The sequence below is a fragment of the Macrobrachium rosenbergii genome, chromosome 37 (genome assembly GCF_040412425.1).
Source record: "Macrobrachium rosenbergii isolate ZJJX-2024 chromosome 37, ASM4041242v1, whole genome shotgun sequence".
In the NCBI taxonomy this organism is placed as follows: Eukaryota; Metazoa; Arthropoda; class Malacostraca; order Decapoda; family Palaemonidae; genus Macrobrachium; species Macrobrachium rosenbergii.
In genome coordinates, this window is record NC_089777.1 from 33,970,179 (window position 1) to 33,988,662 (window position 18,484).

Genomic DNA, 18,484 nt, shown 5'->3' on the forward strand with positions numbered 1-18,484 from the left:
ACAAGTTTTAGTTAAGAGCAAATCTTTTGGATGAACCTGTTTGAGTCAAGCAGTGTGATTCAGTGGGAGTTTATCCTGTTTGAGCCAAGCATTGTAATTCATGGGAAATAATAATAACCTTTAATTTCAAATTTATGAAAACACTTGAAACATTGTACCTGGGATAATGGTTTGGAAGATAAAGTTTATTAGTTTTGCAGTTACTGCTATGCTCCATTTTATTTAGCATTAGCTTTTAGCATAATCACCTTGACATGGTCAGCAATAAGTTGCAACTCATAGCTCATATTAGTTAATCGTTAATTTTATAAGCAAAAATTAACAGCTTCTCTGTTAAATACACAAGTTCCTCGCTGGGTGAGCGGGTTCCATTCTCAGCTACCACTCTGTTGGTCGCGAGTTCGAATCTCCGACCGGCCAGTGAAGAACAAGAGGAATTTGTTTCTGGTGATAGAAATTCATTTCTCGCTATAATGTGATTCGGATTCCACAATAAGCTGTACAGTAGGTCCCGTTGCTAGGTAACCAATTGGTTCTTAGCCACGTAAAAATAAATCTAATCCTTCGGGCCAGCCCTAGGAGAGCTGTTAATCAGCTCAGTGGTCTGGTTAAACTGAGATATACTTAACTTTTTCTGTTAAATACATTTTATGATCTTGATAAACTTTCAGATGTTTTTCATAATACAAATGTTAGCAGGTTATCATTCTCTTATGGTTAATGTAAAATCAGGGAGTGATATTCCAAAGTACTGATTTCATAATCATAAATATCTGGTCATTTTTTTAGAATTGCAAATACAGTACTTTTATGGTGCATGCAGCAATCATCATAATCATTAGTACAGTAGTGGTAGTCAGTAAGCCTATGGAATATCCTAGGATTTTCATTGCTACTATGTTATTAATTACTTTTTCTTTTCAATTCGTAATTCACTTTACATGAGAGCATTTATGAACTTTTACTTCTCTACTCAGGTCTGCCTCCTTACCTCGCAATTATGGTCGTAATGGCCCTGGAGAACGTGTCAGTATGATGGCAGCTATGATGCGCACTAGTGTAGGGAATACAGGGACAATGACTCGCCCAAGTAATTTAGCTCTCAAAAAGTCAGCGGGATGGAAAGCCAAGGTGTGTGGTTTTTATGTACCTTATGAGTAGTGTGATAGTTTAAGGCAGTTTTGTTGTAGACTTACAAAATCTGAATCTAGTAATGAATTGTCTTTTGTTTTTTGTTGCACTGTATTCATAGAATTTTGTACAGGTAAGGTATTCTGCACCAGAGTGATGCACGTTTTATTTTATTATAAAGTATGATAAATTTTGCATGTATCCAGTTAAACATTCAAACAGAAATTATATTCTTTAGAATACTTAACAATTCTTTAGAATACTTAACAAAACAATTTAAAGGGTGTGTTACTCTGTTTTCCTACATCAGTATCTTTCCTCTAAACATTACATTTTTTTTACACTGATGATATCAGCATTTTAGTTGATATCGGCCAAATATGGTATTTCTTATACTTATGTGTAGGCATTGTGCAGTTTTTCAGCTTATAGATAACTCAAAGAAGTTAGCAGAATATGTAACTTTGAAATGGGAGGGCAGTAAATTACACTTGATCTTTTATTAGCTTTGCTATGAATTACACATTTATAGAAATTACTAAGAAATCACTGCTATTACAGCCAAATTTTATTTCAATGTGGTATTCATGGCATGACATATTGGAGCATTACATAAAATTTCATTTTGGTCATTAAAATGGAAGTAAGAAAAAATTGTAGAATATAATTGTAAGGAGACATAGACTGTTAAGAAGTTGAGTTGTAACAATATTTCATATATATCTTTAAGAATTGTTATCACCATCAGAAAATGAATAGCATATTGTCATATTCTTCCAGCTCTTAAGTGTGAAAAATATGTAGTGAAAATATATACAACTATTTTTAGGATGAATACACAAATTATTGAGGATGCATATTTACTGAAAGTAAACAGAAACACATAATTACTGTTGATAAATATATGGTAATTATTAAAGTATTTTGGATGCACTTTAAGAATACAGCACATAGCACTAAGATACAGAAATTATTACTGTATTAAAGATAAAGACAAATTGCAAATCCTGTATCATGGTTACCATGGTGCAGTATTGTGTTTTGGAATCAGTTCTTGCTGCCTCCCCATTTTCACTTAATAATGCCTTATAATTGCTATGATAATACTTCTGATAATAGAAATTGACTATCACACTTAATGTAAAAAGATGATTGAGCTTTTAGGGGTCAGGAATCAAAATACTGTACAAATAACAATTTCTTTATTTGCAGCCTATTTTCTTATAATTTGTCAAACATATTTGCATGCATACAGTGTATTTTAAAAATTTCCATTACACTTGCACATAATTTATTTCAATTCACATTTGTAATAAATTAGAAATTACTCCAATTTAGATTATTATTAGAACTTGTTGAGGCTCATTTTGAAGTGCTTTACAGTGGCACTAAAAAATATGGAATTTGCTTCCATATAACTCAAGATTATTTTGAAGATCAGTAGTTTGTGAAATCCTATTCACAAACATTAATGAAATGTTGAACTTGTGCAAAAGAAACCTGAAAGGATTCCAACAGTGCTGTTTAATGTCATGTAGGGCAAACAAATTCTTTGCATTGTATTATTGAATGGAACTTTGAAACAAACTCATCTTTTCATCAGTGAGAGTATTATACATAAATGTACTGTTGGAAAGCATCCTTTCTATTGTAAGAAAACTGAATTTTTGTGTGATATTGCTACATATGTATAGTATATTGATTCCCAGTTTATTACAGATAGCCATGAATTTTAGGTTGTATTTAAAATTATGAAGTGCAAATTCATGTACAAGTCATCATATGAATGGCTAAAAAGTTCATGCTTAGTGTTTTATTTATCTTGTGAGAAATTTACTTACATTTCAGCAGATTTGGTAACTTATTTAACATTCATTTTTTAAAGATTTTTACGAGACAAATTTATGCTCTTAGTTAATCTTACAGGAAATTTGCTTACAATTCTGTATCAACAGTTCTAACCACTTATGTGACAGTAATTTTTTAAAGATTTTGATTTAACATGCACACGGAACGCAATACAGGGTACAACCAACATTACTACAAGCTTTAAAATATTGAAATTGGATGACTTAAAATTTTCTCTGTTGTGCTATGCTGAATTTTGATTTTACATCATCTTAGCTGTGTGGATATGTTTGATAAAGTATTGTAGCTATCATCTGATATAGTACTATTGAGTATTATGTACTTTCTGTTTGCCATAATTTAAAATTGCAGTATGGTTCGTTTTTCTCTCTTAGACGTTCTTTTGTACGTTTCATTGTGTTCTATGTTGCAAAGTGTATCTGTAATGCATGGCTTATTGTTTTGTTCTGATTCTGTAGAATGAGAATCCCAAAGATCGGCCAATGAGCGCTCATGAGCAGCTCTTTGGCTTTTCTCGAGAAGCTGATCAGACCCCACCATCGTCCCCCTCCAAGTCGGATCCTCCTTCCCCAGTGTTCAAAAGTGCAGCAGCACAACAAATTATCAAAGAAATGGCCTCTGAGGCAGAAAAGCACCGGCGCACTGTACCCAAGGAAAAAAGACGACATTTTACAATATCCAGTAGTCAACCCCTGGCTCTTGAAACCAGAGACACTGGTGCTGATGAGGTAAAGTATTTGAAAGTATGTGGGTTATGGCCAAGTCCTCTCTGCTCCAAAATTAATTTTAATCTTTTTGTACCTTTTAGGATATGTTGATTAATTTTAAATTTCTGTTTAGGAGTTTTTAACATAGTTCTAGGAACTAGGAACTGGATGGCTGTTCAGTTTAAAAGCATAAAATAATCTTTGCTTAAAGTTTCTTTTAGCTTTTAGTAGTTGATTTCATTTTGTGTTATTGTCCTATGGTAGCACTGATGACTATTTGTGAGCAGATTTTACTGTTGATTGCTTCAGTTTATAAAACATGGAAAAATAGCTGTTCACACTCGGAAGGAATAGGATGCTTCAAAGGATGTGAGAAAGGTTGTGAATGTGCATAGTTTGGATGATTAATATTGACATGGTTGTATGAGGGGCTTTATGAATTAAGTTATGTATTTTCTTATGAGTATTCTGTTTGTTACCTGTGTACTGTACATTCTATACAAAATAACTCGGGTTTAAAAATGTGATGAGAAATAGTGAGCATTTAGTCAGAAAATCAGTGGATATGGAGGTAGAAAATTAAAAACGAGTAGGAAGAGCCAGGAAATCATGGAATACAGGCATTGATGAAGACCTGGAACAAATAGTAATTCAGGCTGAATATGCACAAGACTTGAGAGAACTCATTGTGTGTACTACCCTGTACAGTAAACCCCCCATATTCGTGGTCTCACTATTCGCGGACTCACTTATTCGCGGATTTCTCTGTGGAACGTGTCTACCCATTATTCGTGGAGAATTCGCCCGTTCGCGGTATTTTTCACAGAAATATTCACTAATTACTGTATTTTCATATAATTTTCATGACTAAATGGATTTATTGTGGTAAAACTATTAAAATACTCAGGTATAAGCATTTTTAGAGGGTTTTTTGTGTTTAAACTATCGAAATAGGCAGTTCTAAGTGTTTTTAGAGGGGTTCTAAGTATTCATGGATTTTAGCTATTCAAAAGTAGTACGCATCCCCGCGAATACGGGGGGTTTACTGTAAAGGGAATACCTGGTGTGAATCAGTAGTATTGGTTGAAATGGCTAGGCAGGTAGATTGAAAGAGAAGTCAACAATACATGTACTATTAAAATTTACTATTGAATTTGAAAGATGTTTGTACCATACAGGTGTAATTGTGTTAAAGAGGAACACGCTCCAAGAGGAAGTTTTCCTCATAATGAAGCCACTGTTTTTTTTTTTTTTAGTACTTCTTTGTTTTTAGAAATAGGAAGATTTCTTTTGATCATTTTAGAATGCATTTTGCTCCCATTGCTTGTATTATGTTTTGCAAAAGTAGCGTTTTGTAAGAATGACAGAAAAGATATCGCAATTATGTCTAAGGAGTAAAGGGTACTTTTTGTAAATTTTGAACTTCTTTCGAGAGTTTAATGGGATATGAACGTGATTTTGATAAAGAAAGTTCAACAATATTTAGATAACATCTATGATCATTTTTCAACTTTATGCAAAAAGCTTTACCACATAAATATGTATATTCATAACTTTCATTTAACAAAATTATTCTACAGTACATTGCTTTTGGTCCCGAAGTGCATTGCTTTCTACCTTTCATTTTTCATCCATTTTCTGTCTTTGTATATCAGGTTGTCCAACTTCTTTAATTTAATATTGTTTCAATTTTTGCCCCTGCTACCACTTTTTAGTCGAACATTAAGAGTCAAGAAATGGCACTTGGTAATCTTGTGAAATTATTTTGCAATAATTATTTTATCACATTTTTATATAAACAATGAGTCCATTATAATACGGAATACTCTTAATTCGCATTATTCAAAGGAAAGTTTTTCATTAAGTAGTACTACTAATCTTTAGTGGTTCATAATATTTGTTTCTGGTCAAATTTTAGTCAGACATATTTATTCTCTTTTCCCTTTGTTTAAATAAAGTATGTTTACAGTAGGGTTGCAGATGTTTATGAAATGAACTTCCTTATGAAATGACTTTTAGGATGATTTAGATATATGTTTGAAAAGGAATAGAAAACATATATTAATTTTTAACACAAATATAATTTTTGCTAATAAAAATATTTATAACATTTTGCAGGGTGCAAGATCGCGTGATGACTGTGACATGGTTCGTGCTTTAAGACCTCGCAATCATCCAGATGTGGTCAAATCAACTCTTAGTTCCAGAGATTTGAGGTTTAATGAAACAACTATTGACTCTGTCCTAGGTGCTCCTGATAAAATATATATACCAGAACGATATATGCCGGATGAGGTAAAGCTTATAAATCTAAGGAGATTTAAATATTTATGAGCTTCTATACTTTTTTTATACATTGGGGGTATTTGAAATGCACTCCTGGGGAGTTATAGATGTGTATGCAGAGGACTGATTATACTTTACTATAAGATACCCTAAGTTAAAAACTACAGATCTAACATAATGCTAGCAGCACCATTGCAGTAAAGTATTGTAGCACTAATTACTTAATCTTAGAGTGCATTTCACTTCACTTGTCCTGCTTAGTGTTGAATACGTAAGTGCTTGAAGCTTCATGCAAGTTTTAAACTGTTCCAGTTTCATTTGGTCAACTGAGGTACCTGTAGTTTAGCTACAGTTTAGTACTTTTTATTATTCTAATAATGGACTTGACTTATTTTAGAAGATCTTTCCTCTTATATCTTGGTTCATTCTTCACTTTCTAGAAAGTTAAAACTTTGGTGCATGTCATCACATCAAGAGAAACTTTGTGTTTTGCTTTAAACCATCGTGGCTCCCAAAGCTTTTAACTTACCATTGAATTATACATGAAATATCTTTCAGTTCATTTTTCTAAAAAAAAAAAAAAATAAAAAACCCTTGAAAGCACTTTTAACCAGATTTTGAAAATCTACAAAGTTTTTAGTGCTTAGCTCTAGGTTTTTATGCTCACCTGGCAACACCTGATAGCAGCCCTTGTCCTCCTAAGAGGTTCCAAGCTTAAGGCTAGAATAGCAGAATCGGCTTAATTACTATTCTCATCTGTTTTTATATAATTTAAGTATTCATTCTGCAAGTTACCTGAAACAGATTTAAATGGTCAGAGTTTACTGAGCGTCAGTTTATTTACTAAAGGAAATAAGACACCAATAAAGCAGCTGAAGCTCTATCTGTTGTGATAAGATCAAATGTAGCCGTTCCTGTGAATGATTATTAAACATCAATGAAGTTCTTTATTTTGACAAATGGGAGTCTATGAAATGATTGTCAATAAAACAATGTAAACTTATCATGTTAGGTTAGGAGACAGCCATGTGCTTTCCTTGGCTTTCCATAAATATAATGAAAGGCATTCAATTTTTATTTAGTATCTCTTGATGGAAGTATTAGAAGATAATAAATAAATTAAGACCCAAAGATATACTTTAAATAATCTAAAGGCATAATTTCTTTTTTGTAAATTATAAATAATATAGGTTATGAACATGGAGGTCATTACAGGCAGTCCCTGGTTATCGGTGGGGTTCTGTTCCAGACAGCGTGACAATAACCGATAACAAAAAATTGGCGATAATAGCGTCGATCCTCGGTTATCGGCGCTGATAACCGGAGATCGGTGCCAATAACCGGGAATCAGTGTCGAAAATCCGGTTATCGTCATCACTAGACAAGCCCCATTAAACCGGATCGCCGATAACCGGAATGCCTGTAATCTCAGACTAGCGTTAATCAATAAATAAACAAGTCTTTTTCATGAAATTGGAGCACAGCTGACTGTTATGGTAGACTGATTATTTTGTTATATTAAAACTGGGATTTAAGAGAATATAGTTATTCCTTTGCAACATCTGCAATTATCCTGGATTTATTTGTAACCACCCATGAGAGAACCCAATTTAAATTCAGCAGTGTTCTTTTGAAAGAAGTTAATGGTTTGTGCAATTAAGTTATCATCAAGAGCTTTAGTTTTTATTGTATTTCTGGATGATTTTAAGAAAAAAATTAGTTTTTCATTAATATGCACCAACTTTTAAGTTTTAACCTAAAATTTACTTCTACAAAAAGGATGATGAGAAAGAACCAACTGAAGAAGAACGTGTTCAGAGAGAGCAGAAGGCAGAGTCAATACGTAAAATGCTCTCTGAAACACAAACCACAGTCACAGCAGATGTTGACGCTCCTAGGCCGGATGGGGAAACTCCTGTAAGTTCATCTTTAGCCTTCAAAGCCAAGCTTGCAGCAGAGAAAAAAGAGAGAGAACACCTTTTAGCTCTTAATCAGATTCTTGCTCGTCAAGTCATGGAGAAGAGTCGTGTAGTAGCAGGTACGATATAAAAATGATACTGTAATTGGTCCTTTGCTTTGCATGTTCCATCATCAAGATTGTCCCCAAATATCAATGGCTAAAATTTTATTAGTGGAAACTTATTTCTTTTAACCTCTACAGGACATGGTTACCATGAATTAATCTCATTAGAGTGATCATGAAATACATTGCAAAAGAATGAATTTTCTGTTTTGCAGTTGGATGTGCATTTGTGTTTGTGAATTGAATTAGCAAGTTTTGTTTTACAATGAAGGAATAAATGCAATTTAATTACATGGATAACATTTGGAATTGCTAAACAAAAAGATCATTTTAACTGTGATATGGTTTTACAGTTTTTTCCAAGATATACTGTAGATTTATTTTTAGGATACATTAAATGTTATTACAAAAGAGCAGTTATTTAATGTTCTACAACCATTTATACACTGTTCCATGCTATCATTTACCAGTAATTTTCTGTCACAGTACTCCACCTTGCATGGATGTTAAGGCTTTATTATCTTTATTTTTATTAACTTATTGAAGACTTACATGTAATGTATATTGCCATTTGCCTCAAAGTATCTGTAACATATGAAGTTTATTTGTTCCACATGCTTCCATTGTAATGCATCATTGTCAGCCATGCATGGATATTGCAGTATTCTCTGAGTTGTCAGCTATTCTGTTGATATTCAAATGACAGTATCCTGAAACAGGCATGGTTCTTCGATGCATTATTCCTTTTGACCATTTTTAACTGCATGTCATTTTTTATTTATTGTATTTTTTGTCATTTTTTTTTTTGTTAACCAGAGCTACCAAATCTTAATACACCATAGAATTAAGTAAGCAGTATACTGGAGACGGGTAAAATTTCATAAGATTTTTATTTACAAACAAAATGTTTTTATATTCCATTGCTGTCATTTAGGATCTGTCTGTAAGTGATATTTTTTAAGAGGAGTTACAAGTAGAATTGAGTACAATATCATTAGCTTAGTAGAGGCTATCCATTAATCATTATGAGCTTCAAACATGATAAATTAATGAAGGTCTTGAATACAGAACCATAATTCATCATTCTTTTTTATATCATTTTAGGATGTGAAAACATGTGACAGTAACAGTACCCTTTTCACATTTCAGCAAGATACAATGTAGTTCTGATATATATTTTTTTACATTGTTTCATGGCTAACTTTTCAGAAAATTTCCAAAGGCTTTTGTCAAAATAAGATTCTTGAAGTGAAGATGTCTTTTGATGTAGAGCTTTCTTTAAGCTGGAGAATTTGTTATTGCTGCAGGATGGAACTCATAATTTCTCATAATTAAGAATTTTTTCATTAACCATAATTGAGTCTTTCATACAATATTGACAAAGTCACTTTTTGTATTCTAAAGTATACTGGAACATATCTGTTTATGTAATATGAGACGATGTCATGTTAACCATTTTATTTTTATACATGACATTAAAGTATATATGATAGGGCACAATGTGATCTAGTTATTTGCTTTTCACTCAAATTATGGCTAATAATGTCTACTTCACCAAAAGTGAAAATGTAACATTACTGATGATTCAAAAAATGTAGATATTTGATCCCATTTTCATAAAATATGTTGTTTCTGGGAGTGACATTATTTAAACTAATTATAAATGTATTTTTTCATTGAAATTCCTTCGATAAAATTGAAGTACTATATTGCAAATGTCCTCTCTTGCTGCATAGTAATTTAATACATTACCTGATTGTTGGTAATCAGTGATAAAGTAATATATTACAAATTGTGAAACTACTTCACAATAATTAAGATATTTTATAAATTTTCTAGTGCCAGCTTGCTTTTTAGTTATACTTGACAAATAAAAAAAAAATCATTTATATTTTAGCTGGTGAGGCCTTTATTTATGCTAGTTTGCTTTACCAATAAAATGTATGTTCAAATGGCATACATTTGAGCAAATTTACTGGGCATAGTATTTATAAACTGCCATTCACTGTATCTTGGCAATGGACTACGTGCTGCGTACTCAAGTAGACCAATTAGCTAGTTTTATAAGAAATTTAAGCATTTTCATTTTAAGGAATGGAACCTAGTTGTGTTCTACAAACAAGTTGGTTAAACTTTGCATGGTAGCTCTGGTTGTGAAAGTATGCCAGTCAGTAGTTGCATGTTGAATGTTTTCTCTTTGTTTTTCTCCATGTTGCAGCTCACAACACTGTGGAGCCTCACCTGTAGCTGGCCAGTAGAAACAGGTGGGTTGAACCAGGCCATAAAAAGCTCACTGATTTCTGAGCTAGAATTATTGGCGGTTGCTTTTTCATTTAAAGCTTATGAGTAGGTGTATGTCTCTATGCATTTATGTATGTCTGATTATATATCTCAGTTATACTTATAAACTTTTTTTAAATAAGTTCATATTTATTATAGATTATTGCAGTGATCTGCCACACTAAAGTACATTTTTAAGAATGTTCAAGCAACTTTTTAATACAGTATAATGTACTAATTATTAGTTTCCGAACTATACTATACAATGTTTTAAATATGAAATTTTCAATACGAATTTGATGCTTCTTAGCTAATAAGTATGTCCTTATTAGAGCCTTTAACTTTGGTTTCCTGTTATTAAAGGGGTATATGACTTACAGTTTACCAAGATAACAATATTGCTGTTTTAGAGGTTAGAGGGAGCCCTCAAGTGGACTGTAAGCTATATAACTAAATCCCCCCCACCCAATTTCACCTCCCTCAGTTTGAATCTTCATTTTTTAATAAATGCAACTACATACAGTCAGAGGGAAGGAAGTGGAGAAGGGACTTTGGAGTAAGGAAATTCTTTTTATCCAAAACACACAATTTGTTTTGAATTATGTATTCATATACTGTGAAGTACAAACCATTGCTTTGCTTGGGTGGGAAGGAAATTGAATAAGAAAATTTCTCTTTGAGTGTTTGACCTGTGGATGAGAGCAATACAGTAACTGTACTGTGCTTAACCGAGACCATCGAGAGACAAGGCCTGTTGGATGTTTTGTGACGTAAGCAACGGTAGTCCGAGTCGCTAGCACTGACTACCTTGCGAGACAAAAGAAATGTAAACAAAACGTCACTGACATACACAATTTGTTGTTTACCAGTCATGGTAATAAATTAATTTACTTAATTTTTTCGTCTACACTAATTTGTGTACACCAAATAATAATAACTCGAAACACAGGTTAAGAGATTTATACAAAATACTGAACCAAAACAATTTATTTACAGTTACAATATAGTATATACCGAAGTACAAACATGTTTAATATTGTATTAAAAAATGTTTATGTAGTGTTCACGTCAAATTACAAGACGGCAGTGCATTGATTCATTCTACTATATGTGATTGAAATAACTTAATTATTGTCTTTTACATACAGCTATTATTTGGTAGTTGAAGTTTTAAACTTTCTCTTTTTATTCAACTTTTTGTTAGCTACAATATAGTTTTTCTTGGGAACAATAATTATTCAATAAAAAATGTTAGAAACCAATACTATTAATTTTGATATTTTTCTGTACAGTGACCTTCATTACTTATTGGAGTAGCATATTTATTATTTAACCTTTGACCTTTATATGGGGATTTTACATTCATTATTGCCCATCAAATGTAATGTAAAAAAAAATTACATTAATCTGCAACTTCTGAACAAAAAGGGAAGCAGTGATTTTTTCCAAGAGTTAGTAAAGCTTGAATGAGATACTCATTGAATATTTGTAAAGCTAAATGAACACTTTGTTTCTCAATGGTGGGTGAGGAGAATGCTTTTCATGACAGTTTATAATAATGTTTCAAGAGTTAACCATCTATCTCATGAAGTTTTTTCAGAGCTGAATGGTGCATAATGAATTTCATTTTCTAAAATATGATTTCCATCAAAGGAGAACCATGGGAACTTCATTGTTTTATTTGTATCTTTCTGGCCAAGCCAATTATTCCTGGTAGCCTACATCTCAACAAGTGTACTTAATTTCTGCCTTTATAATCAAGATATGGTTTTAAGTGAGTGTCATCCACTGTCAGTACCACTGTTTTGTCATTGGATAGTAATGATTTACATTTATTCTTAAAATGTGCATCAGAAAATGAGCCATTTTGTTCTGACGCTGGGGTAAACTGTTTGGAGATACACTCCTGATGGTAGAGTACCTCAGCAATATTAGGAATTTCTTATCTCTCAAGAGTATAACTTTGAGAGGGAAAAAAAAAAATATTACCAGCTCTGATGAATAATCAAATTTATTCAGTCATTAACTGCAGTTGTTCAAATATGAATTTCAGCACAAGCAAATGTTCGACTGATCATCAAAAATTATTGCCAAAAATGAAATCACTAATTTTATAACAGCAATGCTATTGCAGGTTTTAGAAATACACTCAGCAATGTCAGCTCTCTGCAAGTTATTCAATATCTACTCAATGATATTAGTATAATGAACCTCTGTAGGAATCATTAAATCTCCTAAGTGACGTACTTCAGAAACATGAACAATGCATGTACTGTGCAGTTAGCCTTCACAGTAGGTAGGGTACTGTGTTGTACAGTATGCTATTTCATAAATCTGTACTCAACTGTTACCTGTGGAAGAGGAAAGATGGTCTTTTAATATTTGTACGAAATGTGTATATGAGCATTAAAACACAGTAATGCCATAAGGTTAGGTTAGTTATTGACATCCCTTCTGTTTTGTACCTGTAACCCTAGAAAACTAGGCCAGTCTAATTTTATTCACCTTAACCAAACTAGGTCCAATAAGGTTTATTCCTTACCTCTGACTACTGGCAATGGTAACTTGCCTACTTATTGATCACTATACTGTACATCCACTTGTGATGAACCTAACTTCTAAGTCTGTGCCATTTCCAAAGCTCTTGCTAAGTCCTACACTGGGAGTTGTCTGGACATAGGCTACTCTGGGAGTTGTCTGGACATAGGCTACACTGGGAGTTGTCTGGGTAATTCTAAGCTGGCTGTCTGCAGTGAGCTTGCCTATGGCAATTGACGTTTTCCTATTTTATTGGACGTGCTGAACAAGATTTTAAAATAACATTTTGGCGGTCGGCTGTAACTAAAATGTAATTGACCCTTGAAAACTGCACATCTATAGTGTGGGTCGCATACAGCTCAAGGGTAAATTACAGCTTAGCAGCAGCCTACCGGCAAAATGTTACCCTAAATTCATGTAAAGCAAGGAAAACAACACAGAAAAACATCAATTGCCATAGTCTAGCTCAACTGGACACTATTCGTTGCTTGCGACCTGTGTGAAGAAACTTAACAGGTAAGCAAAGCTGCCATCTTGGGTTACGTAACCACTAGGGAGCCATATGTTCAAGGGGGGGGGGAGATGGGGTTACGGCACTGCACAGAAAGTATGAGTTGGTAAAGTGACGTAGGACTTACGTAGAGACGTGGCGGTAAATAACAGTTACCCCAAAAAAATAATGCTTCCATATAAAAAACACTATGGTAAATCTATATATTAGCTCCGTGCCTGTTTTTACCTTTTCAACTGGTTTTTTCTACACTTTTAGGGGTTCTGATACTGGCAGTGCATCTGTTTGTTGTCGGCCAAATGGAGTGTCCCTTCGCTGTATGTAGTACTGGCCCGGGGGGAGGGGGTACCCATACATTAACAAGTTATTGCACTTGCCGGACGGGATATAAACCGTTTGAAACAGACGTACCCGTGCTCTGTCTTGTGAAGATCGCGTATGGAAACCCCTTGTTGGATGGACTTCACAGGTTAATTACACTCGAGCGCCAAAAATTAAATTTAAATTCATAATTAGCAACCAAAAAACTGTAGAAAAAGGTAATATTACAACGTGATTGGTTTAGTACGCCCAACCCCCAAAACACCTGCCAACTACTCTCTCAGTTAGGGGCATTGAGTGAACCGAAATCTCCCCTGTAAATCGACACATGCTTGAAAAGTGCCTTTGGAACGGCTCCTGCTGTCCATTTATCCGGCCTTTTTTTTTTTTGCTAGTTTTTTGTGTTCCAAATGGCATATGTAACAAGAAACACAGCAGTAAGGTGGCCAAACCTTTTCCCAAGTTATTTACCCCACCCAGAACCCCGGATGCCCAACGGGTCCCCCTTACCGTTAGCTATTCTCGAAAGTGTTTTCACCCACCCAAAACCCGAACTCCCAACAGGTCGCTCTTACCATCGGCTACATTTCTTAAGGTGAGTTACAGCTCAGTTACTTTTGGCCGCTAAAATATTACCTTGAATTCTTGTTCAGCAGGTAAAGTTCTATAGAAAAACGTCAACTGTCATAGGCTTAGATCTACCATTATCTGGATATAGGCTACACTAAGAGTTGTCTGGACAAAAGGCTACACTGGGAGTTGTCTGGACATAGGCAACATTGGGAGTTCTGTGTTAAGTCTAGTTTATATGAATTCCAACTAAAACTCAATCTAAGAGCTAAACCAGTCTTTCTTTATATTGCACTTTACCTTGCTGCTCACAACACCTACCTAAAATCCCTTTTTCTGGCTACAGAATTCTTAGTCTATACCTGGGTGTAGGCTATACTTGCATAGGCCTAACTCATGTTACCTTACCTGACAAACCTAACTGTATGTTATCCTAATGTGGAATGGAATGGAATATGAAATTTAGGCTTAAAGCCAAGCACTGGAATCCACGGGATTATTCAACGCTAGTTATGGTCATGTTATCCAGAGGCAAAAGTCAAACACTTGTTGCAGTGAACTTAGTGTTGAGTTTACCTACTTACCATGCTAAGTTCGTTCAATAAAACACACTTGATATATCTGTGGCACGCTACTTCATTATGCCTTGTAAGTTTTACGGTCCAATTAACAAATAAAACAACGGAACTACGAGAAAACCTCGTACTCAAAAGATGCACAAGAAGGAAGCTCGAGAGAGAAAGACTCGCCAATGTCGGACTACCAGGGTCGATGTCATCATGACGTCATATCCAACAGGCCTTGTCTCTCTGTGGTCTTGGCTTAACTCATATTTTCATCTGCTCACAGTTCATGCTACAAGCTGCTTAACCTTTTTAAGTATGAAACCTTGGCAAATCATGTCTTTCCTCAATTGTGGTGTGTTTAAAGTTACAGTACTCTGTTTCTCAGCAAACCCAGGACTTTAGTGTCAATTTCATTTATCAACAAAATGTTTACAAAAACTTTTGAAGGAAGAAGAGCTACTTACAGTTGGCAAATAATGGGTGTATGTGGCAGATTCATTGGCTCCTAGCTATCAAATCAGCCTCGGTTATTGTCTGTCTGACCACTACAATGTTGCTAGTGATTTTCATGTACAGTATAGCTTTTTCTATTAATGTATCTGGTTCTGGTTTATATATGGGCTTGTCTCTCTGATATTTTTTTATTATAGTGCACATGGTGTGATTCAGCTTTTTGGATTAAGTACTGGCAGTAGTACAGAAATGTATGTAAATACCAGTATTGGTTTTGTTTTTTCAAGAGCAGAATGCCTGGTAATTTCCCATTATATTTCTTTCTGTGTTTAAAATAGTCTTGTAAGTGCAGATTACAATGATTCTGAGGTATAGGTTGCTAACTGTTTTGAGTCATTTAGGTAGTTAGCTATTTACTTCCCAAGAAAACCCATTTGGTAGGCTTACTAAATGTTTAGAACTACAGCTGCAAACCAACTTCATGATTAGGTTTGCTATGGCATTAGATGCAAACCTGTTCTGTAATTAGATTCACTCTGTGATTGGAACCACAGCGTCATCTGCTCAATTTTGTAGATAGAACTGGTTTTAAACCACTTCCAGGCCTTATACAACTTCATGCCAGAGCATCTTGAGCAAAGAAAAATTATATAATTTTATGTTCAGACTGTACTTTTTAATGATACTGAAGAAGGGATATTTTTAATAACATTCACTAGTTAGTGAAATGTGCAGTTCTCAGCCCTTGCCAGATTCAGCTTTAAGATAAGCCAATCCAACTTTAAAATACACCCATTCTGTTGACTGAATGGCTACAGTGCCAATCTATCAGTTGACTTGAGCCAGTACAGTAATTAAACATCATCAATAGAGCTGTGTTAATACCATGGAAATAAGCTGGTCCAGTATTAAGGACCTGACATGTTCCAGTATAGATGGCACAGTCTTCTGTAGTACTAAAGATCTTAGCAGCTTCAGCACCAATGACCACAACTGCTTTATAATGATGGCCTAAGGCTGCTCAGGCAGATTTATCCTAATGCAGGCAGTCCCCGGTTATCGGCGATCCTGTTTTACGGCACTTGTCTAGCGATGACAATAACCGGATTTTCAACACCAAGCGCTATTAACCCTTAAACGCCAACTGGACGTATCGTACGTCGACTAAAATTGTCTGTCGGGTGCCGAGTGGACGTACGGAATGTCGACTACAAAAAGTTTTTTTAAATATTCGCGGAAAAATAGTTATAGGCCTAGTTTGTTAAAGATTTTAAATCACGCGCCTTGAGGGATGCTGGGAGTTTGCGGATCATGCTGTTGTTTTGTTTACAAGTGTTACCCAGCCGGCATGCGCCAATTCCTTTCTTCTCGCACTACAGAGCATCAGCGACGCATCTCAGAAATCCTTTTGTCACTTTGTCGTAATTTTTGCACCATTTTATATTAGCCGTTACATAAAGTTTTATATATGAAAAGGTGCGCAATTTCATGTAGAATACAACAAAAAACAACCCATGGTTGTAGCTTTTATAAGTTTTGAAATATTTTCATATAAATCACGATAAGTGCCAAAATTTCAACCTTCGGTCAACTTTGACTCGACCGAAATGGTCGAAAAACGCAATTGTAAGCTAAAACTCTTACATTCTAGTAATATTCAATCATTTACCTTCATTTTGCAACAAATTGGAAGTCTCTAGCACAATGTTTCGATTTATGGTGAATTTTTGAAAAAACTTTTTCCTTACGTCTGCACGGTAACAGCTGAAAATCTCAGAAATTCTTTCGTCACTTTGTCGTAATTTTTGCACCATTTTATATTAGCCGTTACATAAAGTTTTATATATGAAAATGTGTGCAATTTCATGTAGATTACAACAAAAAACAACCCATGGTTGTAGCTTTTATCAGTTTTGAAATATTTTCATATAAATCACGATAAGTGCCAAAATTTCAACCTTCGGTCAACTTTGACTTGACCGAAATGGTCGAAAAACGCAATTGCAAGCTAAAACTCTTACTTTCTAGTAATATTCAATCATTTACCTTCATTTTGCAACAAATTGGAAGTCTCTAGCACAATGTTTCGATTTATGGTGAATTTTTTAAAAAAACCTTTTCCTTATGTCCGCGCATCAGTAACTCTGCCGAAAATCTCAGAAATTCTTTTGTCACTTTGTCGTAATGTTTGCACCGTTTTATATTAGCTGTTACATAAAGTTTTATATATGAAAATGTGCACAATTTCATGTAGAATACAACAAAAAACAATCCATGGTTGTAGCTTTTATCAGTTTTGAAATATTTTCATATAAATCACGATAAATGCCAAAATTTCAACCTTCAGTCAACTTTGACTCGACCGAAATGGTTGAAAAACGCAATTGTAAGCTAAAACTCTTACATTCTAGTAATATTCAATCATTAACTTAATCTTGCAATAAATTGGAAGTCTCTAGCACAATATTTCGATTTATGGTGAATTTTTTAAAAAAACTTTTTCCTTACGTCCGCGTGCGGTAACTCGGCCGAAAATCTCAGAAATTCTTTCATCACTTTGTCGTAATGTTTATCCCGTTTTATATTAGCCGTTTGTAGGATGGTTGATTGTGTGTGATGTATGTTGTCAGGAGGAGAGTGGAATTGGCGCCAATGTTTCCCGCGCACCTGCACTTCACTGGCAGTCACACCTCTGTACTGATTGGACATGTAATAAAGCACTGGAGTGTCCCACTGTTTCCTTCTGCCTCTAACATGGCGCAGTGAGTAGGATCCTGTAAAAGGATAAGGATTTACACCAGGGAGACCGTCTTTCACAACAGGGAGGACACGACGATCCTCTAGGGGTGCCCACAGTACTCCCGTTGGAGTGGCGCCAAGATCAGCAGCTCTTCAGCATGTAGTTGCCGAAGGGCGAGATGCATTGCAAGCCCTTAATGACGGCTTGGCTACAATGGCGAGTGGCTTGTGTCTACAGAGCAGCCCCAGGGCCCCAGCCCCACCACGATCAGAGAAGTGTGCTTTGGAAATGTCCTCGGCCTCCTTCAGGACTTGGAAGCGGTCCATGACACAGTGGCTTAGGCTATATAAGCTTCAACCAATGGATGCAGTTCAACACATTAGGCTTCACTGCACCCCAGAGTTGCAACGTACACTGGATGCCAGGTATAGTGATGCACAGTGGGCTAATTTGTCTCCAGAAGGGGCTTTGGATGCTATAGGGGCCATG

The 18,484-nt window shown here is 34.8% G+C and overlaps 1 protein-coding gene across 25 annotated transcripts in view; it reads left to right on the forward strand.

Annotated features, from left to right (window-relative positions):
* Nucleotides 1–18,484, forward strand: part of LOC136825466 (uncharacterized) — a 603,159-nt gene that overhangs the window by 561,850 nt on the left and 22,825 nt on the right. For 16 of the 25 annotated variants that reach the window (XM_067081958.1, XM_067081959.1, XM_067081961.1 and 13 more), the window contains 4 exons: nucleotides 978–1,131; nucleotides 3,459–3,728; nucleotides 5,826–6,002; nucleotides 7,773–8,031. In XM_067081958.1, the coding sequence (XP_066938059.1) occupies nucleotides 978–1,131; nucleotides 3,459–3,728; nucleotides 5,826–6,002; nucleotides 7,773–8,031 (860 nt within the window). Of the gene's footprint in view, nucleotides 1–977; nucleotides 1,132–3,458; nucleotides 3,729–5,825; nucleotides 6,003–7,772; nucleotides 8,032–10,234; nucleotides 10,281–18,484 lie in introns of all 25 variants that reach the window. The other 9 variants (XM_067081943.1, XM_067081947.1, XM_067081944.1 and 6 more) reach the window with 3 other exon arrangements.